General features: G+C 41.4%; 1 protein-coding gene across 2 annotated transcripts in view; it reads left to right on the top strand.

Annotated features, from left to right (window-relative positions):
• pnpla7b (patatin-like phospholipase domain containing 7b) overlaps positions 1-23283 on the top strand; it is a 329041-nt gene that overhangs the window by 153535 nt on the left and 152223 nt on the right. For both annotated transcript variants that reach the window (XM_059994311.1, XM_059994312.1), the window contains exons 21-22: positions 1244-1319; positions 14543-14695. In XM_059994311.1, the coding sequence (XP_059850294.1) occupies positions 1244-1319; positions 14543-14695 (229 nt within the window). The remainder of the gene's footprint in view (positions 1-1243; positions 1320-14542; positions 14696-23283) is intronic.

The following is a 23283-nucleotide window of genomic DNA, read 5'->3' as shown; positions in this document are numbered from 1 at the left end:
CTTCCCCAACCAGCCTTTATTTGCAACTCTAATCCCACTCTCACGACATTCTTGTAGATCTCATCTACACCTCCTCAAATGTGAATTATAATATGCTTGTAGTTGGTGAATCGAGCTGTCCACTGTTCTAGCTGTGCAGTCCTGGTCTAATTAGTGTTTGGAACAGGTCAGTCATGACTTCCCTGCTAAGTAGTGTATTCCATTGCCAGTAAAAGGTCTATTAGTGGTTATAGCCTTCACAGGGCCTGTCTTGCCACCTTCACTGATCTGTGGACATGCACTCCAAGATCACTCGACTCTACATTTCCAACCATTTCTTACCTTGCTACCTTTTCCCGTATGCATTACCTCATGTCTCTGCCACTTTTTTGTGCCGTCCTAGCCACTCTGTTGGTACCTTCTCACAGCCTGGGACTTCCTCATTCTTGACCACTCTGCTTAGGGGCATCACACTACCCTGCAGGATCCTGCTATTGAGAACAGGGTAGAAGGTCTTTGATATTTAAACATAGTTTTATCACACATGAATGCCTGAACTAGTAAGTGTTACATGCCAAAGCACCAGGATCCTTCACCTTGATGAGTGCTCAAACAAATGAGATTATTTCTTAAAAAAAGAGAAAATGGTGGATGCACTCAGCAGGATGGGCAGCATCTGTGGAAAAATATTTGTCGACCATCAGAGCATTTTTTAAATTTCAGATTTACAGCACCCATGTTTTATTTTCAATGCTTCCTTCCTCTGTAGCCTTTGAACAGGATTTTATCAGCTCGACCTGTGTCTGAAAGGCTCTGGAAAAAGGAGGCCTTACTTATGGACTTGAGCATGAATTTATTCGGAGTGGTTTTAATTTGCTTTTCACATCTCTTCTATGTAAAACAGGGAGCACCCTCTTAGTGGGAGACTACATATGTTTAATGTACATGTCATGATGTTAAAAACTGCAGTTTAATGAAGTTATCCCATGTTGCTTTTGGGAAATCATGACACATTGCTTTCTTTTCATTACTTTTAGTTGTCTGCAATGTTTTTAATTGCTGAACTTTAGAATTCCCTCACTGAACCTTGCATCTCACTCTCTTCAGTCCCTTGTTTTCAAAATTCTTGTAACCTAACTATAAAACACTTTGGAATGTTTTATTTTGTTAAATATGCCTCATAGGTGTAAATTTTGATGGTAGGATGGTTATATCTTACAGTGAACAGTTACAAACTTCTAAAGTGTCAATATTTATTTTGAAGGTGGTTACACGACTCATTCATCTGTTGGGCCAGAAGATCCTGGGCAACTTGCAGCAAGTCAGTGGTCCATTAGCAGGTAAAGACTAGCAAGTTGTTGGATCCATGAATGTTGGTCTTTCAAGTCCTTGCTTACTCTGTTGGCAATTAAGTCATTCCTTGTTCCTAGATGTTTTCCCCAAAACTTACAAACTTTTCTGATACAGTTTTCTATTTAATTCTCTTTCTTATAAGTGATTGAATCTTCTTTAACCACCCTTTTGTGTTTTGCACTGCTTGAAAATGATTTCTCTCATATTACCTGTAACCCCCTTGGTCACCTCAGGCTCGCTCAGCTCATTCTCGTCTAGGGGGAGCAGCCTTCGGCCCTGCCAAACTGGGTAATCAGCTTGTGTGGATGCTGTGTGATGTCCCCGCCTCGCCAAAAAACAGACAGGACATCATATGCGATTAAATGATTACAATTTATAAAGGTTACTATAACTAAGTAATTAATAATGATACAGTATACATGAAGGAAAAGAAAATAAAGAAAAGGCGCCTAACTTATCAAAGTCCAAACCACTTTGTGCACAATTGTTAGAGCTCAATTACTGAAGTCTTCTGGCCACCATTCGATCCCCTCCGAACTCCTCGACTCACAGCTCAGGACCACCCGAAGTGGTCAACCAAGCACATCTATCCCCGTCTCCTCTCCTCGGGGTACCTCCTGGCCTCGGACCCCCGCTTGGGGTCTGTTCCTCGCCCAGTTTACAGCATCGAGTCCTCTCTCTCTCACCCCCTCGCCCAATCTCCCCAAAAGCCCGCCAACCATCACTTACAGACTCAGACGAAAGAACAACATTAATCCCAATTGGTTAACAAAGGAATACAATTCTTGTTATCAGTAAATTTTAACCCAAACAAGCTTCCAGCACTGTCTCGCAACAAAGAAGCATTCCTACTTTTAACAAAACAAAGAAGCCATTTTGATTAACATACGCAGTAACAAAGAAAAAGAAGAAACCCAATTTACATACACAAGGTTGTTCCAGACTTTGTCATCTGTTTCTTGACACTTCCAGCAGTGAGAGCAATTTCTTGTTCATTTTATTCAAACTCTGTTTGATCTTAAACATCTCCATCAAATCACCATTCAGCCTCTTCCCTTTAAGAGCAATCTCAACTTCTCCAGTTTATCTACATACATGAAGTGTCTCTTTTCCCAGAAATATTGAAAGGACTTTAAATTTTTCTGCTATTATGGTCACTATAATTGAACTCAGTAGTCCAGCTGTGGTCAAATATGTTTCAATTTACAATGCCTGTTATTTACACAGTCATAGTCACACACCTCTCCCTGTTCTTCTGCTTCTTGTAGAATTGTCTTTTGTATATTACTTTGCCTTTCCTTAGTCCTTCCACCAAAATATATCATTATCGTTCTTGGCACTAAACTTCAACTGCTAAGTATCTGCACATTTCATTAGGCTGCCTGTATTATCTAGAAGACTATCGATAAATTTAGGTGGGTGAAGTTTTCTGCATTTGCAGATGGTCTCAACCTGGTATACCATGGGAAGTAGCTATGAATTGCTTTTTCTCCTCATAAGCTGTTGTCGGACAGCCTTGGGAATGGCTAGCTGCTCACAACAACTTGTGTTTAACTGATAGCTTTATAACTATAACTTTTAGTTTTGCATTACGCTGCGAAATACTTCAGGGTATAATGGAATAATAAAGGGTGGTATAAATTATTAAGTATTCATTTTTCTCCATAAATATGTTTTGATAAAATTTAAATAGCAAAATAATTTTAATAGTACACTCTAACATTAATTATCCAATATTACCAGTTTCGTTAGTATCTTGCTGTACTAATTCTAATGATGACTGTACACAATGTCCTTGAGATCTGCTTAGGTGTAAAATTAGAATCCAAACCAGCTATTAGCAACTTGGACCCGCCTCAAAGCTAAAGTCTTAAAATTGTTCTGGTACAAAAGTTGCACCTATAAACCCAAGCCAGGCTCATGTAACTGGGTGCTATTGGTCTCTCGACATAGTGCCAGCTTTGGAAGAGAACACCTGCTGGCAGCAGGCTTGGTGCCACCTGGAAACTGGGGCAACTGAGCACACCTTTGCTTGGCTCTGAGTTCCACACATAGCTTTCTGTGTTTGCATATTCCTTCAGGAAACAGAGTATTCTATTGAGTCTGCTGGCTCTCAGAGCAACTCATTCCTACCCTGACTCTTTCCTGTTCATTACTTTTATTACATTCCCTTCAATACTCCCACTCACTTACACTTGGGGGCAATTTACAGCAACCAGTTAACCTGCCAATCCTCGCATCTTTTAGGATGCAGGAGGAAATTCAGAGTTACAGGGAGAACACACAGCACCTGGGTGGCTGCAGCTTTGTAGCAGTGATTCCACTAATAGTATCACTTTTTGGAGAAGCTGCTGATCTCTGGGAGTGGCATGGAGTCAGCCAAGTGTCAGCTGAGGAGCAGCAGAGGCCAACTCCATCCAAAAGGGTAGCTTCCAGAGCCATTTAATCTGGGTATATTGCCTATGTTTCTCCTCTCTGCCAAGCTCATACTACTTACATTCATGGATCATGGATTGGCAGAAAGTCTTTGACGAGTGAGCTGGACCTTCCCTGTGACTGTCAGTCTTCAGTCCATTCTGGTTTGACCCCAAGGTTACCAGAAGTTCTCAACTCGGTGGATACTGGGTTGGAGGCAAGTGAATTGGATTGCAAGGGGCCTTCTCAAAGCATTGAGAGCAGGCAACCAGTTGGAGTGCTGGTTTAATTTGGCTGTTTCTTTTTACAAATGGTGAATATTTTGGAATGAGGTCAGATAGCATTGCTCACTAGACTTGTTCATAAATTGTCTGATCCAATTTAAGTTGGATGACTTTTTATATATATGACTGAAATCCAGTGCATATAGTTTTCCTCAATCAGTTTAGTACCTTGGATGCAGACAAAGACTAGAGATTTAAGCTTCTCAAAGATTAATCCAGACTAACTCTTTAAAAATGTTGATGGCATGCTAACCAATTAGAGATACTGACTTAGGATGACTTTAATCCAAAGCTGGATTTGAGTAATTTCAAAAAAAAGAATATCTCATGCCGATATCTGAAGAAATGCAAATGAAATTTTGTCCAGCATTTCTCCTCTGATTAATACCATCCAAGTATGTTTACTACACGATTGTTTTTTATTTTCTTATATGCACTGTTGCTTAATAAGACCATAAGATATAGGAGCAGAATTAGGCCATTCAACCCATCGAGTCTGCTCCACCATTTCATCATGGTTAATCCTGGATCCCATTCAACCCCATACACCTGCCCTCTCACCATATCCCTTGATGCCCCACCCAATGATGAATCTGTCAAATTCTGCTTTGAATATACCCAGGGACTTTGCTTACACTGCAGTCTGTGGCAGAGCATTCCACAGATTCACCACTCTTTGGCTAAAAAAAAATAAAATCCTCCTTCCTTCAATTCTAAAAGGTTTCCCCTCAATTTTGAGGCTGTGCCCTCTAGTTCTGGATACCCCAACATATGAAACATCCTTTCCACATCCACCTTATCTGGTCCTTTCAACATTCAGTAGGTTTCAATGAGATGCCCAAACATTCTCCTGAATTTCAGTGACTGCAGGCCCAAAGCTGCCAAATGCTCCTCATATGTTAACTCCTTCATTCCCAGAATCATCGTTGTGAACCTCCTCTCTAATGACAACACATCCTTTCTGAGATATGAGGAACAAATACTCCAAGTGCAGCCTGACTAGTTTTTCATAAAGCTTCAGTGTTATATCTTTGCTTTCATATTCTATTCCCCTTGAAGTAAATGCCAACATTGCATTTGCCTTCTTTACCACAGACTCAACCCATGAATTTACCTTCTGGGAGTTTTGCATGAGGACTCCTCTGCACCTCTGATGTGTGAATTTTCTCCCCATTTAGATAATAATCTGCAGTATTGTTACTTTTATCAAAATGCATTGTTGTGCATTTCCCAACACAGTATTCCATCTGTCACTTTTTTGCCTATTCTACCAATTTGTCTAAGTCCTGCTGCAATTGCATTGCTTCCTCAGGACTACCTACCCCTCCACCTGTCTTTGTATTATCCGCAAACTTTCCCACAAGGCCATCAATTCCACTATCTAAATCATTGACAAACAATGTTGAAAGTAGCAGTCTCAGTACTGACCCCTGAGGAACACCACTAGTTACCGGCAGCCAACCAGAAAAGGCCCCCTTTATTCCCACTCGCTGCCCCCTGCCTGTCAGCCATTCCTCTCTCCATGTCAGTATCTTTCCTGTAAACCACCATTGGTTTTTATCTTATTAAGCAGCCTCATGTGAGGCACCTTATCAAATACTTTCTGAAAATCTAAGTAAATGACATCTACTGCCTCTCCTTTGTCCACCCTGCTTGTTACTTCCTCGAAGAATTCTAACAGATTTGTCAGGCAAGATTTCACTTTACAGAAACTATGCTGGCTTTGACTTGTTTTATCATTAGGCTTCAGGTACTCTGAGACCTTGTCCTTAATAATGGACTCCAACACTTTCCCAACCACTGAGGTTAGGCTTATAATTCCCTCTTTTGTCTTCCTCCCTTCAAAAAGAGTGGAGACACATTTGCAGTTTTCCAGTACTCTGGGACCATGCCAGAATCAAGTGATTCTTGAAAGATCATGACCAATACATCCATTATTTCCACAGCAACCTCTTTCAAGACTCTGAAATGTAGGTCATCTGGTTGAGATGACTTATCCACCTTAAAATCTTTGAGTTTGCTTTGCACTTTTTCCTTTGTGATAGCAATGGGACTCACTCCTGCTCCCTGACACTCACAGATTTATGGTGTACAGTGAAGACTGAAGCAAAGTACTTGTTAAATTCATCTGCCATTTCTTTGTCCCCCATTACTACCTCCCCAGCATCATTTCTGAGTGGTCTAATATCAACTCTCACCTCCCTTCTTTTTATAACTGAAAAAAAGACTTTTAGTATCCTATTTTATATTATTGGCTAGTTTGGCCTCATATTCAAGAGAAAATCTGCAGATGCTGGAAATCTAATCAACACACACAAAATGCTGGAGAAACTCAGTAGGTCGGGCAGCATCTGTGGAAAAGTGTATGTTGACATTACGGGCTGAGACCCTTCAGCAGGACTGCTGAGTTCCTCCAGCAGTTTATTATGTGTGTTGCTTGCCCTCATATTTTATCTTTTCCCTTTGGTTTTTTTATTTGCCTTTGGATGGATTTTAGAAGTTTTCCAATCATCCAACTTCCCTGACGAAGGGTCTCGGCCCGAAACGTTGACAGTGCTTCTCCTTATAGATGCTGCCTGGCCTGCTGTGTTCCACCAGCATTTTGTGTGTGTTGTTGAATATCCAGCATCTGCAGATTTCCTCGTGTTTGATCCAACTTTCCAGTCACTTTTGTGACCTTGTATGCCCTTTCTTTGGCTTTTCTGCCCTTGTCAGCCACGGTTGCCTAGCCCTGCCATTTGAGAACAACTTCTTCTGTGGGACATATGTATCCTGCGCCTTGTGAACTATTCCCAGAAACGTCAGCCATCTCTGCTCTGCTGACATCCCCACCAGTATCCTCCTCCAATCCACCTGGGCAAGTTCCTAACTCATGCTTCTGTAATTCCCTTTATTCCATTGTGATACTGATATATGTGACTTGTGCTTTTCCCCCTCAAATTGCAGTATGAATTCAATCAAATTATGATCACTATTATGTAAATTGATATTGTAGTTATCAACAAATGAAGCTGCTGCATTTATAATGTACTTCCATCTTCTTCAGAAGTCAAAGGTGCTACACAAATGCAAATGTTTTTTTTTAGCTCCAAGCGTATTTCCTGAACGTGGTCCCTTTCCCAGCTCCTCAGTGTGATGAATCTCTTTGCCTTTCTTTGGTCCTCCCTTTCTCCTGCAATCTGTAAGCCTACAGGCAGCTACTCACTTTTAAAAACTCTGTGTCTTTCCCCTTGTGGATTTCTTGGTAAGAATTCAGCTTTGGTAAGAGTCAGCTGGCTCTTTTTCAAACCAAGTTTGTTGAGATCGGTTTTTTTTTAATATATTGAAACCATTAACAAACAACACAAACATACTTCTGCTAAGAGATATAGGTGGCATGTCAGAGTAAGAAAGAAAAGGTTAAAGTAAACAAACACTTGACTATGACTGGTGTTGACCCGCAACTGTGAGCTAACTGCCATCTTTCTACACAGAAAGTGTTGGGGAAAATTTGGTTCTGAAATATGGAAGGTCATGAACCAAAATGTTAATTCTGATTCTCTCCAAGATATTGGACAACGTACTGCATATCACCAGCTTTTTCTTTATGTCAGATTTCCAGCATCTGCTGGGTTTTTTTTTGCTGTTTATTTGAGAGGAGCTGTTGAGTTGGTCATCTCCCCACAACATCTTACAAAACATTTCATGTCGCTGTGCTACTTTCTTCCACTGGACACCTCTTATGTTGGGAAAATCGAGAAAGTTACAAATGTTGGAAACCTGAAATGGAGAAAACGATGGAAACACTCACGGCAGGCAGCATCTGCGGAAACAGAAGCAGTTAATGCCTCAGTTCTGACAGTGTCTTGGACCTGCAACATTAATAGATTCTCTTTCCACAGATGTTGTCTGAACTGCTGAATGATTCTAATATTTTCACCTTTTTTCCTGAGCTATTTACTAATGAACCCAGTGACTTAGAGCTGTCAAAGCATAGAAGGCAAGGAAGATTCACATGTACAATTGATTCTCTCAGTGCCACCCTTTAAAGGGAAGCTGCAGTTACTGGGGGAGATTCTATGAAGGATTCCAGCAGGTGAATTTTTTGAAGTTCTCCTTTCGAAACTTAGATGAGAGCCAAACGCGTAGAGGCTGGCAAAGGATGCGATCCAACGCAGTTCACTGAAAGCAAACATTTCTGAGCTTTTATGATGTTTCTTTTATTTTTGCTTTGTGGGAATTAGCATTGGTTCAGGTGTGACATGCCACCTACATCTCTTAGCAGAAGTATGTTTGTAAACAAATCTTGTGAAATATAGATTATTTTTAGTGGGTTGAGTAGTTTTGGTAAAATCTGCCTTTTGTTATGCAGATTTTCAAGTAGTATCGCTGCTTGTAAAAACAGGCTGAAAGCTACTTTTTGATGATTCTGTGGAGTCTGTTGAATGCCTAAGCAAATCTTTTTTGTTTTCCATAAATTCAGTTGAGCTGTGCAAAATTTGCAGCAGTGAAAAAAGTTGACCTGTTTTCATGACTGCTTAAAAATCACTTTATCATAGGTTGTTATGGTTGTAGCCTTGAAACATTATCAGTTTTGTGTGCTTTGCAATAGCTATGTAAAGGAAGATTGGTGTTCATCAGAACACCATTCTTCTTGGAAATTTGATATCTACTGGATTTGCAAAAAAAGCATGTCATTCAGAATTTTAAATTGGGTGAAATTGACAGCCCAACTTAGAATTATAGAATCATGCAGCAGGGAAACAGACCATTTGGCCCAACTCATCCATGCTAACCATTGGGCACCTCTCTCTGTAACTGTCCTGTTTTCCATCACTCTTTATGCCAAAGTGAATCAAGTGCTCATTGCAAGACTTTTTAAATAGTGTCAGTGACCCAACTTCAACCACTGTCTCAGGCAGTGTGTTCCAGGTACCTTGCACTCTCTGGGTGAAAAAAGGTCTCACTCATGTATGCCCTAAATTCCTTCCCTTTTAATTCTAAATCTATGTCTTCTAATATGAGAAAAGGTTCCTTGCTGGCCCCTCTATCTATATCCCTCATTATTTTCTAAACATCAGTCGTGCTCCTTCAAAACCACCTTCACTCTAGGGAGAACAGACCTAGCTTCTCCAGTCTCTCCTCATAACTGAACTTCATCCTGGTGCATCACCTCTCCACTCTCCAGTGCTGTCATATCCTCCTATACCTCGGTGACCAGAACTGTAGTACTCTAGCAGAGGTCTGATTGAGGTTTTATACAATTGGGTAATTACTGAGGTTCTTCTGTAGTCCATGCCCCAACTAATGAAGGTCAGCATCCCATGTCCTAACCATGTTAATTATCTGCATTGCCTTCTTTAAAGATCTGTGATCTTGTACTCCAAGGTTCCCTTGTCCTCAACACTACTTCGTTTCTTGTCCTTCCTTATGTGTGCTCATTTTCTGCTCAGCTTCTGTGTTATGAACTTGTAAGACCATAATATATAGGAGCAGAATTAGGCCGTTTGGCTCATCGAGTCTGCTCCACTATTTCATCATGACTGATTCAGATTTCTTATCAAACCTAATCTCCTGCCTTCTACCCATATTCCTTCATGCCCTGACTAATCCAGAATCTATCAACCTCTGCCTTAAACATACACAAGGACTTTGCCTCCTCACTGCTTGTGGCAAAGAATTCCACTGTTTCACCACCCTCTAGCTAAAGAAATTCCTCCTCATCCCCATTTTAAAAAGATGCCCCTCTATTCTGAGGCTGTGTCCCCTGGTATTTCTCTTCCACCATAGGAAACGTCTTCCCCATATTCACTCAACCACTCTATCAAGACCTTTCTCCATTTGATAGGTTTCAATGAGGTCACCCCTCATTCTTTTGAGTTCTAGTGAATACAGGCCCAGAGCCAACAGATGCTCTTCATGTGACACAGGCCATTCAGCACATCGTTTCTAAGTTAAGGGGTCCAAACTGCTCTCAAGACTCCAAATGAGGCCTCAGCAGTGCTTTATGAAGTTTCAATATTACATCTTTGCTTTTATATTCTAGTCCTCTTCAAATGAATACCAACAGTGCATTTGCCTTCCGCACCACAGACACCAAGGAGATGCTCGTGGACTACAGGAGGAATGGAGACAGGCTAACCCCTATTGATATCAATGGATCTGGGGTTGAGAGGGTGAACAGCTTTAAGTTGGCATACACATCACCGAGGATCTCAGGTGGTCTGTACATACCAGCTGTGTGGTGAAAAAGGCACAACAGCGCCTCTTTCACCTCAGATGGTTGAAGAAGTACGGTATAGGCCCCCAAATCCTAAGAACTTTCTACAGGAGCACAATTGAGAGCATCCTGACTGGTTGCATCACTGCCTGATGTGGGAACTGTACTTCCCTCAATTGCAGGACTCTGCAGAGAATAGTGCGGACAGCCCAACACATTTGTAGATGTGAACTTCCCACTATTCAGGACACTTACAAAGACAGGTGTGTAAAAAGGGCCCGAAGGATGATCGGGGACTCGAGTCACCCCAATCACAAACTATTTAAGCTGCTTCCATCCAGGAAATGGTACGGCAGCAGAAAAGCCAGGAGCAACAGGCTTCGGGACAACTTCTTCCACCAGGCCATCATACTGAAACAATTGTATTTCTGTTATATTGACTGTCCTGTTGTACATACAATTTATTATAAATTTCTATAAATTGCACATTGCACATTGCAATGTAAAGATTACTGCTCATGTATATGAAGGATGTAAGTAATAAAGTCAATTCAATTCAAATTCAATATGCAAATTAACCTTTAGAGGACCCCGTTCAAGGACTCCCAAGATGCTTTACACCTCAGTTTTTTGTATTTTTTCTCCATTTAGAAAATGGTCAATCCTTTCATTTCTTCTACCAAAGTGCATGACCACGCAATTCCTGACATTGTGTTCCATCTGCCATTTCTTTGCCCATCGTCCTAATCTGCCAAAGTCCTTCTGTTGTCTCTCCACTTCCTCAAATCTACCTTCCCCTCCAGCTATCTTCGTATTGTCTTTACACTTTGTAACTAAGCCACCCATTCCATTATCCAAATCATTGACATATAATGTAAAAAAATAAGTCCCACGCAGACCCCTGTGGAACAGCACTAGACACTGGCAGCCAGCCAGAAAAGGTTCCCTTTATTCTGACTGTTTGTCTCCTGCCAACCAGCCACTGCTTCATCCACACAAGAGTCTTTCCCGTTAAGTAGCCCCATGTGTGGCACCTTGCCCAAAGGCCTTCTGAAAATCCAAGCACACAACATCAACTGATTCTCCTTTGTTTATCCTGCTTGTTATTTCTTTAAGGAATTTCAACAGGTTTGTCAGGCAAGATTTTCCCTTGAGGAAACTATGAAACAATGCTGACTTTGGCCTATTTTATCATATGCCTCCAAGTACTCTGAGACTTAATCCTGAACAATTGACTCCAATGTCTTCCCAGTGACTGAGGTCAGATTAACTGGCTTATAATTTCCTGTCTTTTGCCTCTCTCCCTTCTTGAAGAGTGGAGTGACATTTGCAAATTTCAGGCCTTCCGAACCTATTCCAGAATCTAGTGATTTTTGAAAAATTGTTACTAGTGCCTCCAGGATCTCTTAAGCCACCTCTTTCAGAGCTCTGAGGTGTACGCTATATGGTCCAGATGATTTATCTACCTTCAGACCTTTCAGTTTCCCAAGAGCCTTCTCTCTAGTTATGGGAACTTAACACACTTCATGACCCCTGACACCTGGAACTTCCACCATACTGCCACTGTCTTCCACTGTGAAGGCTGGTACAAAATGCTTATTCAGTTTGTCTGCTATTTTGTTGTTCTCCCATTACTACCTCTCCAAAATTGTTTTCTAGTGGTCCACTCTTGCCTCTCTTTTACACTTAATGTATTTGAAGAAACTTTTGATATCCCCTTAATATTATTGGGTAGCTTACTTTTGTATTCCATCCTTACCTTCTTAATGACTTTCTTTTAGTTCCCTTCATTGGTTTTTAAAAGCTTCCCAATCCTCTAACTTCCCCTTAATCTTTGCTGTATTATATGCCCTCTGTTTGGCTTTTATGTTGCCTTTGACTTCTCTAGTTAGCCATGGCTTTGTCATTTTGCCTTAAAAATACTTCTTCCTCTTTGGGATGTATATATCTTGTGCCTTCCGAATTGTTTCCAGAAATTCCAGCCATTATTTCTCTGCCGACATCCCTGCCAGTGTTCTTTTCCAATCAGTTCTGACCAACTCCTCTCTCGTGCCTCTGTAATCCCCTTTACTCCACTGTGATACTGATATATCTGACATTAGCTTTCCCCTCTCTCAAATTTCAGGGTGAATTTGATCATATTATGATCACTTTCCCTTGAGGGTCCTTTACCTCAAGCTCCCTAATTAATTCTAGTTTATTGCACAACACCCAACCTAGAATAGCTGACCCTCTAGTGGACTGAACCACAAGCTGCTCTAAAAAGCCATCTTGTGGCCACTCTAGAAATTCCTCCCTTCTAGAATCCAGCACCAATCTGAATTTCCCAATCTACCTGCATTTTGAAGTCTCCATGACTATTGTAACATTGCCCTTTTGAGATGCATTTCCTATCCCCAGTTGTAATTTGTAGGCAACGTCCTTACTACTGTTTGGGGGTCTGTATACATCTCCCATTTTATCCTTGCAGTTTCTTAGCTGTATCCACAATGATTCAACACCTTCTGACCTTATGTCATCTGTTTCTAATGATTTGATGTCACTTTTTAACCAATAGAGCAACGCCATCCTTTCTGCCTTCCTGCCTATCCTTTGATACAATATGTATCCTTGGAAATTAAGCTCCCAGCTATAATCTTACAGCCACAATTTCATGATGCCTACAACATTATACCTGCTAATCTGCAACTGTGCTGCAAGTTCATCTATCTTATTCCATATAAGGCGTGCATTCAGCTGCAATGCCTTCAGTCCCGTATTCACCCTTGTTGCTTTTTTTTCAACCACACTCAACCTTCTGATTCCTAACTTCGTCTGAGGTCTTACCAACATCTCCCTCCACAGTCTCTCCACCAACTGTTGTGGTACTCTGGTTCCCATCTCCTGCAGCTCTAGTTTAAACCCCACTGTGCAGCATTAACAAACTTTCCCACTAGGATATTGGTCTCCCTCCATTTCAGGTGCAAACTGTACCTTCTGTACAGGTCCCACCTTCCCTGGAAGAGAGACCAATGATCCAAGAATTCTGTGCCCTCTCTCCTACACCAACTCCTTAGCCACATATTAAACTGTATAATCTTCCTTGTTCTAGCTTCACTACATAGACCATGACTTCTGACTGTTCACCCTCCAATGTAAGAATGCTAAGGACTTGATCTGAGATACCCTGGACCCTGGCACCCAGGAGGCAACACACCATTCGGGAATCTCGTTCTCGCCCACAGAAGGTCCTGTCTGTTCCCCTAACGAACGAATCCCTTGTCACCACAGCGTGCCTCTTCTTCCCCCTTCCCATCTGAGTCAAAGTGTTAAACCTCTTATTGAGGGGGATGGCTACAGGGGTACTCTGCATTGGCTCCTTAACCCTTTTCTTCTTCCTGATTGCCACCCAGTTTCCTGTGTCTTGCACCTTGGCTGTAACTACCTCTCTATTGGTCCTATTTATCACTCCTTCAGCCTCCTGAATGCTTCAGTGTAGTAGGACACTATTAGAAATTTAAAAAATTTAAAAAAATTAGAAGTGTATCTTATATAATGGTTGGCTTGGAGTTGGATAGGTGATGGATTGGGTGCTTTTCTTCTTTACTCTTTTTTTTCCTTTTTTACTATGGGTGACTTGCTCATTTGTTAAGACATGTATTATTGTTATTTTTGTTTATATGGCAATGATCCTTCTATATACATATTGATTTTCTTTTCTTCGTTGTAGTTTTGTAGAAAATTATAAATAAAATATGTTTTTAAAAATTTCTTTAATCTCACACCTACCCCATTATTCTTTCAACTTCAGCTCCCTTCCCTACCCAACTCTCAACTTCCCCTCCAATCTCAATCTCTTTTCCTGCCCCTCTCCCATTCCCGATCTCTGCCTCTTCCTCTCAACCTTCACACCCCATTCCTCTCTTTCAGCTAATATTTTTGCTGCTCTAAAATAGGTCCTCTCTTTCCACTCACCTGGCTCTGGTTCTGCCAATCCATTTCTAATTTAATAGTTCAGTGGAGAATATTTTCATACTACGTCTTAACTAAGAAAGTAAATAAAAGGATTGTTGAGAAATTTATGGAAATAGCATCCAATATTCTGGAAAATCTGCCACTCCAGCACCACCAAATTCCCAAGTATATCAGCGTTTTATAATAGTAGGTCTGGAGGGAAGAAAGTCCAATGCGTATGGTTGGCGGGGTTTAACAGGTACTTCTGTTTACAGTTGTAGCAGAAGCCCCAGCACATTGTGGTGCTTTAGGTGGTACAACCAAGCAGGCACTCTTTTCTTACATAACCTCAGCCAACTTTATCATCTCTCTTTGTAAGGGCGTGGCTTGGGAATCCACACTGTGAGCAACAAATGGGAATTGGTGGGGAACTCTGCTAGTAATCTGTCCACGGTGGCCATCCTGCCAGTGTCCGAAGACGTTCCTATTACTGCCTTCACCTTGGAACTCCGACATGCACTCAGTGCCATTGGTAAGTAACTATTTCAATACTCCTCTACCGTACCAGAGTTCTGGAACTTGTGCTGTAAGATGGTGTGATGAGCAAATCTTACTCCAATTTATGTGTTTTACATGCATCACCTACATCTCTTTACTAGCTTTTATTTCTGGAATATGTGTGCATTTCTGAGCCTATAGTATGTCTTGACTTGGGGGATTTTTAGTCATATATTGGTTAAGGATCATGTGCAGACAACACCTATTGTGAGCCATGGCTTCTCTAAATGACACGTGAATGATTGCACCAATGGCTATGGGTCATAGAGTCATACAGCACTGATGCAGAGTGCCCAGTGGCTCTGGGTTAATTCCGACCAAGATGCCTCATCCAAGCTAGTTGCAGCTAACAGCCCTTGGCCCATAACTTTATAAACCTTGAAGAATGCCAGTCCCAAGAAATCTACTTTGTGGGCTTCATTGTTTGCAAATAGTACTCTTCACTAAAAAGAAGTAGGTGAGTAGTCTCCACAAACTCTGCCTTCCATTATAATTACTTAAAAAATAAAATATAACATCATAATGGAAGGAGTCTAGCAAATATTGATGTAATTTCACAGATTCCATCCCAGAGGCATGTACAGGTTATAGAATGCACAAGGATCATTGCTTGGATCTCTGTGGTTTGTGATATATAACAATAAATTGGATGAAAATGGAGATGGGTGAATTAGCGTGGTTGCAGATGACACCAAACTTGGTGGAGTTGTGGACTGTCTGGTGTCAAAAGAGTACAGCAGGATATAGATCATTTACAGAAGTGGGCATAGCAGATGGGCATGTGTGAGGTCAGCATTTTGGGACTGGGAGGTCAAATGAAAGAGGAGAAAGCATACCTTAATAGCATTGAGGTACAGTGGGATCTTGGGGCCTAGCTCCATTGATCATTGAAAGTGGCTGAACAATTGGATAAGGGAGTAAAGAAGATGCTTGGAATGCCTTCCTTCATTGGTAGGGGTGTTGAGTATTTGAGTAAGGAAATCATGCTGCAACTATAAAACAACTTTAGTAAGGCAGTACTTGTAATATCACATGGAGATCTGGTTGTGCTATTTTGATAAGGATTTGGAGACTATGGAGAAGATGCAGAGCAGGTTTGCCAGGATGCTAACTGGATTAGAGGGAATGCGGGATAAGGAGACATTGGACAAACTGGGTTCTCCTTAGAATGTCAGAGGCTATGAGGAGACCTAATGGAAGTTTTTAAAATATGAGAAGCATAGATAAGATAGACAGTAAAAATCTTCCCCCGCCCCCCCAGAGCAGAAATGTCAAACAGCAGAGGACTTGCTTTTATGGTTAGAGGGGGAAGTTTTAAAAGCAGAGGGTGGTCAGTGTCTGGAATGGGTTACCAGTAGTAGTAGTGGGGTCAGGCAGTCTGGTGGAGTTTAGAAAGCTCTTAGGATAGACACATGAATATGGGGTGATATGGATGATCTACAGGAGGAGGACATTTAGTATAAATTGGTATCAAGATCAACACAAAATTGTGGGCTGAAAGGTCTGTCCGGTGCTGTTATGTTCTATGTTTGAATCGTTGTGGCTATTGGCTCCCTGTAGTACACTCTAGCCCGCATCAATTCCCTGCTTTTTCCTCATTTTATCATCAATATTTTCACGCTTCTTTTGAAAGCAAGACATCCATGCTTTTGGAGATTGAGTTTCAGATCTTAACTACTCACTGCTTCAAAGCTATTTTCTCCTCTTCTCATCCCTTGGTCTTTTGCCAAACGCTGTAACAGCTGGGCTGAGGAAGGCAGACTTAATGTAAAATTTCTCTCTATAGATCTGTATGTCATGATATTGTGTGCCTGCATCACATCTCCTCACAAAACTCTTTACTATTAGGATGGCAACTCAAGATTCACATATTAATTCAAAATATGTAGAAATCTGACTCTGACCTGTGAGCCATTTGCCCTACCAGCTCACCCACCTCCCATTCTCTGTAGAAACAGATGTATAGAGTCAGGAACTGTGTAAACTAATTTGCAACAGTGAGAGCTTGTTAGCATTATTTAGCCCCTTTTAACTGAGTAATAGTACTGAATGTTTGTGTTTTCCCACAAACACGAGTTGATGTGCTAAGAGTGCTGCTACCCTCATACAAAGAAAAATTGCTATATAAAATAATCAAGCCCAAAAAGATAAACTGGATTAGCTTTAACTTTCTAGAGTCCAGAGGTTAATTTTGAAGAGGAATGCTGGATTATCTGCCTCCCCACGAGGTGTTTTGGATTTTTAATCTGGTTTATGCCATCTCCTGGGGATCACCAAGGGAAGATGATGAAGTGTATACACTCACTTTATTAGGTACACCTCATTAATGCAATTATCTAATCAGCCATTATGTGGCAGCAACTCAATGCATAAAAGCGTGCAGACATGGTCAAGAGGTTCAGTTGTTGTGGGGAAGAAATGTGATCTGAGGGATTTTGACCATGGAGTGGCTGTTGGTGCCAGGCAGGGTGGTTAGAATATCACAGAAATTGCTGATCTTGTGGGATTTTCACAGACAACAGTCTCTAAATTTATAGGAAATAATGTGAAAAACAGAAAAAAAAAATCCAATGAGTAGCATTTCTGTGGATGAAAACACCTCGTTTAATGAGAGAGGTCAGAGGAGAATGGACAGTGATTCAAGCTGAAACAAAGGTGGCGATAGCTCAAGTAACCATGCGTTACAACAGTGGTGTGCAGAATAGCATCTCTGAATACACAGCTCATCAATTCTTGAAGTGGATGGGCTACAGCAGCAGAAGACCACACGGGTTCCTCTTCTGTACCTCATAAAGTTGCCTCTGAGTGTATTCGTTCTGGACAGGCTATGCAAACCACTGTGTTCTTTCCAGTTAATTCAGCTGTGAGTGATAGCTACAAGGCAGCAAGATCTTTCTGCTGGTAACTTTGTCATGCTGTTGTTCACTGATGCTGTGGCAGGATTAGTAACACCGGATTCATGATTCCTTTTGAAAGCAAGACATCCATGCTTTTGGAGATTGAGTTTTAGATCTTAACTACTCACTGCTTCAAAACTATTTTCTCCTCTTCTCATTCCTTGTTCTTTTGCCAAACGCTGTAACAGCTGGGCTGAGGAAGGCAGACTTAATGTAAAATTTCTCTCTATAGATCTGTATGTCATGATATTGTGTGCCTGCATCACATCTCCTCACAAAACTCTTTACTATTAGGATGGCAACTCAAGATTCACATATTAATTCAAAATATGTAGAAATCTGACTCTGACCTGTGAGCCATTTGCCCTACCAGCTCACCCACCTCCCATTCTCTGTAGAAACAGATGTATAGAGTCAGGAACTGTGTAAACTAATTTGCAACAGTGAGAGCTTGTTCGCATTATTTAGCTCCTTTTAACAGAATAATACTACTGACTGTGTTTTCCCACAAGCACGAGTTGATTGTGTTTGTGCTGAGGGTGCTGATACTCTCATACAAAAATATGTTTGTTCTATGTAAAATAATCAGACCCAAAATGATGAACTCGATTAGCTTTAACTTTCTGCAGTCCAGAGGTTAGTTTTGAAGAGGAATGCCTTCCCTCAAAGGTGGGGTATCGCTCTAAATTAAAGATGAGATCATGGTGATAGTGAGAGATGATACAAGATCTAAGGAGCAGAATGTTGAATCCATCTGGGTAGAGATTAGTAATAGTAAAGGGAAAAAATCACTAGTGGGAGTTGTCGATCGATTACCGAATAATAACATTACAGTAGCACAGGCAATAAACAGAGAAATATTTGAGGCATACGTGAGGAAATCTGCAGATGCTGGAAATTCAAACAACACACACAAAATGCTGGTAGAACACAGCAGGCCAGGCAGCATCTATAGGAAGAAGTACAGTCGACGTTTTGGGTCGAGACCCTTCGTCAGGACTAATGGAAAAAACAGATAGTAAGAGATTTGAAAGTGGGAGGGAGAGGAGGAGACCCGAAATGATAGGAGAAGACAGGAGAGGGAGGGATGAAGCTAAGAACTGGGAAGTTGATTGGCAAAAGGGACACAGAGCTGGGGGGGGGGGGTATTATAGGACAGAAGGCCACCAGTAAGCATATCTTTCCCTCCCCCCACTTTCTGCTTTCCGCAGGGATTGCTCCCTATTTGACTCCCTTATCCATTTGTCACCCCCATCCCTTCCCACTGATCTCCCTCCTGGCACTTATCCTTGTATGTGGACCAAGTGCTACACCTGTCCTTACATTTGTTCCCTCACCACCATTCAGGACCCCAGACAGTCCTTCTAGGTGAGGCGACACTTCACCTGTGAGTCTGCTGGTGTGGTATACTGTGTCCGGTGCTCCTGGTGTGGCTTTCTATATATTGGTGAGACCCGACGCAGACTGGGAGACCGTTTCACTGAACACCTACGCTCTGTCTGCCAGAGGAAGCAGGATCTCCCAGTGGCCACACATTTTAATTCCATTCCTAATATTTAAGGCATGTAAGAATGGAACAGCAGTTATCAAAGGGGACTTTACCTTGCACATAGATTGGGTGAAACATGTTACTGAACCTACGAGGGAACCTGCTATCTTAGATTTGGTCCTGAACAATGTGTCAGGTAAAATTAGTGACGTTGTAGTTGGGGATCCTTTTGGAAAGAGTGATCACAGTATGATTGAATTTCTCATACAAATAGAGGGTGCAATAGTTCAATCTAAAACCAGTGTATTATGCCTAAACAAGGGAGGCTACAATGGGATGAGGGCAAATTTGGCTAGTGTAGACTGGGAACAACTGGCCATGTGGTGAGACAGTTGAGGAACAGTGGAAGACTTTCAAAGAGATTTTTCATGGTGCTCAACAAAAGTATATTCCTGTTAAAAGCAAGGAAAGTAAGGGCGAGGAGAGCCAGACTTGGATAACTAAGGAATTAAAATAAGGCATCGAGCTAAAAACTTGTGCATACAAGACTAGTGGGAAGCCAGAAGGTTGTGAAAACTTAGAAAAGCAACTAAGTACCACTAAGCAAACAATAAAGAAAAGGAAGCTGGATTATGAAAATAAGCTAGCACAAAATATAAGGACAGATAGTAAAAGTTTTTGTAATTATATACAGTGGAAAAGGATGGCTAAAGTGAATGTAAGTCCCTTGAGGGATAGGAAAGGGGAATTGATATTGTGTAATGAGGAATTGGCTGAGGCTTTGAAGGACTATTTTGTGTCGGTCTTCATGGTGGAGGACTCACCTAATGAGCCAAAGAGAGATGTTATGGATGTGATGGGAGGTGAGGACCTCGATACAATAGCTATCACTAATGAGGTAGTGCTAAGCAAACTTGTGGGCCTGAAGATAGACAAGTCCCCTGGTCCTGATGGAATGCATCCCAGAGTACTGAAAGAAATGGCAGAGGTTATAGTAGAGCTTTGGTGATAATTTACCTAAATTCTTTGTACTCTGGCCAGGTTCTGGCAGATTAGAAGATGTGAATGTCATACTGCTGTTGAAAAAAGGATGCAGGCAAAAGGCAGGTACTATAGGACAGTTAGTTTAACATGTGTAGTTGGGACAATGCTTGAAGCTGGTCATTTAAGAAAAAATAGCAAGACATTTGGAAAGAAGTGGATCCATCAGGCAGACACAGCATGGATTCAGCAAAGGCAGGTCCTGTTTGACAAACTTATTGGAGTTCTTTGAAGATATAATGAGTGCAGTGAATAGAAGGAAACAGATGGATGTTATTTTCTTGGATTTCCAGAAGACTTTTGATAAGGTGCCACATACAAGACTTATCCATAAGATAAGGATGCATAGAGTTGGGTGTGATGTATTAACATGGATAGAGGATTAGTTAACTAATAGAATGAAGAGAGTTGGGATACCTGGGTGTTATTCTGGTTGGCAATCAGTGGTGAGCGGTGTGTTGCAGGGGTTGGTGCTGGGCCCACAACTGTTCACGATATACATTAACAATCTGGAAGAGGGGACCAAGTGTAGTGTATCTAAGTTTGCTGATGATACTAAATTGAGTGGAATAGCAAATTGTGCAGAAGTACAGAGAGTTTGTAGAGAGATATAGATGGGTTAAGTGAATGGGTCTGGCAGATGGAGTACAATGTTGGTAAATGCGAGGTCATCCACTTTGGAAGGAAAAATTAAAGAGCAGATTATTATTTAAATGGTAAAAGATTGCAGCATGCTGCTGTGCAGAGGGACTTGGGGGTGCTTGTTCATGAATCACAAAAGGTTGGTTTGCAGGTGCAGCAGGCTATCAAGAAGGCAAATGAAACTGAATGTTGGCCTTCGTTGCTAGAGGAATTGAATTTAAGAACAGGGAGGTTATGCTTCAAATGTACAGGGTACTGGGGAGGCCACACCTGGAGTACTGCATGCAGTTCTGGTCTTCTTGCTTGAAGAAGGATTTACTGGCTTTGGAGGCAGTGCGGAGGAGGTTCACCAGGTTGATTCCAGAGATGAGGGGGTTAGACTGAGGAGAGATTGAGTCACCTTGGACTGTACTCACTGGAATTCAGAAGAAATGGAGATCTTTTTGAAACATATAAAATTATGAAAGGGACAGATAAGATAGAGGCAGGAACATTGTTTCCACTAGTAAGGGAGACCAGAACTAGGCGACATAGCCTCAAGATTCATGGGAGTAGATTTAGGACAGAGATGAGGAGGAACTGCTTTTCCCAGAAAGTGGTGACTCTGTGGAATTCTTTGCCCAATGAAACAGTGGAGTCTACCTCAGTAAATATATTTAAGACACAGTTCGATAGATTTTTCCATAGTAAGGGAATTGAGGGTTATGGGGAAAAGGCTGCTAGGTGGGAATGAGTCCAAGGCTAGATTAGCCATGATCTTACTGAATGGCAGAGCAGACTCGACAGACCAAATGGCCTACTCCTGCTCCTATTTCTTATGTTTATATGTTCATGTAACCAGGGCACATCCTTAGGAAGTGTTCAGGTCATAATTGCTATTGCTGGTTGTTTGCCCTCTGTCCTCAGAAGTCCGGGCAGGAGTAAGTGACTTTTGAATTTGGGTAGGACTCCTGTATTATAGATAGCAATAGGTAGACCATTATTTTAGCCTTAATGCTTAGTCAGTTGGTGGCCACTCCCAAAGGTTTGTTGCATGGGGGAAACAGTGATGACTTGATAGATTTCAGTGTAATTGCACGGTTCTTTCATGTTAATTAAACTACACATGTATGAATTCCAGTTTGAAGTTATCATTACACATGACAAATAAAGCTAATCTTCAGTATCTGGAGTTGCTGTTTATTTTGTGATCGTGGCGTAAATCAAAAACCAATCTTTTGGTTGTCCATAAATTCTGTGTCCTATATAAATAACACCGAAGCTGAAAGCCGTAAAGATGTACTGGATTATTGATGTCACTTTTGTGCTGAAGTGAAGCCTTCATTGGAATTATCCTTGTATTTCCATTGCTTGTTTGTGATTTCCCATGTGAAGCAGGATATACTACTGTTATGTCAAAATGTCAATTATGATGTTGTCAGGCCACTTCACTGCAGTTCAAGTACAGTGACATTCTCTCTACAACAGATGCAAAGCTCAATCTGCATTCCTGGGAAATAATGTGCTGCTAGAATTTTGCGTGGCACTTCATATTCTTAAAATAAATACCCGTCTCCTGCTATTGTAGTGATCACCTTTAATCACAGCAACAGGGTGGGAATATTTGATTTCAGTTCAAGTATTAATCTTGTTTTTTCAGTTTGCAGTATGAATCATTCCTGTTGTTCCCAAGCACACTGTATCATAGCATCATCTTAAGGTAGAGTTGGATGGCTATTCAGTTCCGGGTGAGTGAGGGAACTATGAGGGTGAGGAAGGGCATGAGGAAATGGTTGCATCCTGGGGCTGAATTTGCTACAGAGGTGGAATGTGCACAGCAGTTGCATGAGTTGTTCAGGAGGGTGGATAGGAGTTGTGGTAAATCTCTGTGAGCACTGAGATTGGATGTACAGATGTGGATGTAGTGGAAATTGAACCAAAAAGGAGTTAGGGATAAAAGAGCACCTCCTGCTTAGTCTTTTGCTGTTGTCAGCAGAAGACCACTTGAGTATCTGTTCTGTCTACATCTGCGAATGGCCACCCTTTCCCCTCAATGTAAGCAGCTTCATCAGATACCTGATGTCTCCCAAGCTGAAATAAAGATGAAGTGTAGAAATCCTCAACAGCTTGGGCCGCACCTGGGAAGAGAATCAGTGTTGAATATATCAGAATAAAGACTATTAGCCAGAACTGGGAAGGAGACAAAAGAAACAAACACAAAATGCTGGAGGAAATCAGCAGGCCAGGCAGTGACCGTGGAAAAGAGTAAACAATCGATGTTTCGGACTGAGACCTGGAAAAAGAGATGAGAAGTTGGAGCAAGATGATGGGAGGAGGGGAGGAAGAAGTACAAGCTGATAGGTGAAACCAGGAAAGGAGTAATTAGAAATTGCCCTCCCTTTACCATTCCCATTTTCTTCTCTCACCTCATCTCCTTATCTGCCCGTCACTTCCCCCTTCTTTCTTCTACCCTCTCCCGTGTTTCCCCTTTCTCCAGCCCTTTATCTCTTTTAC

This window comes from Hypanus sabinus, chromosome 18 (assembly GCF_030144855.1).
Source record: "Hypanus sabinus isolate sHypSab1 chromosome 18, sHypSab1.hap1, whole genome shotgun sequence".
NCBI classification, from domain to species: domain Eukaryota; kingdom Metazoa; phylum Chordata; class Chondrichthyes; order Myliobatiformes; family Dasyatidae; genus Hypanus; species Hypanus sabinus.
The sequence above is the reverse complement of the archived record's forward strand: the minus strand, read 5'-3'. Positions and strand labels throughout refer to the sequence as shown.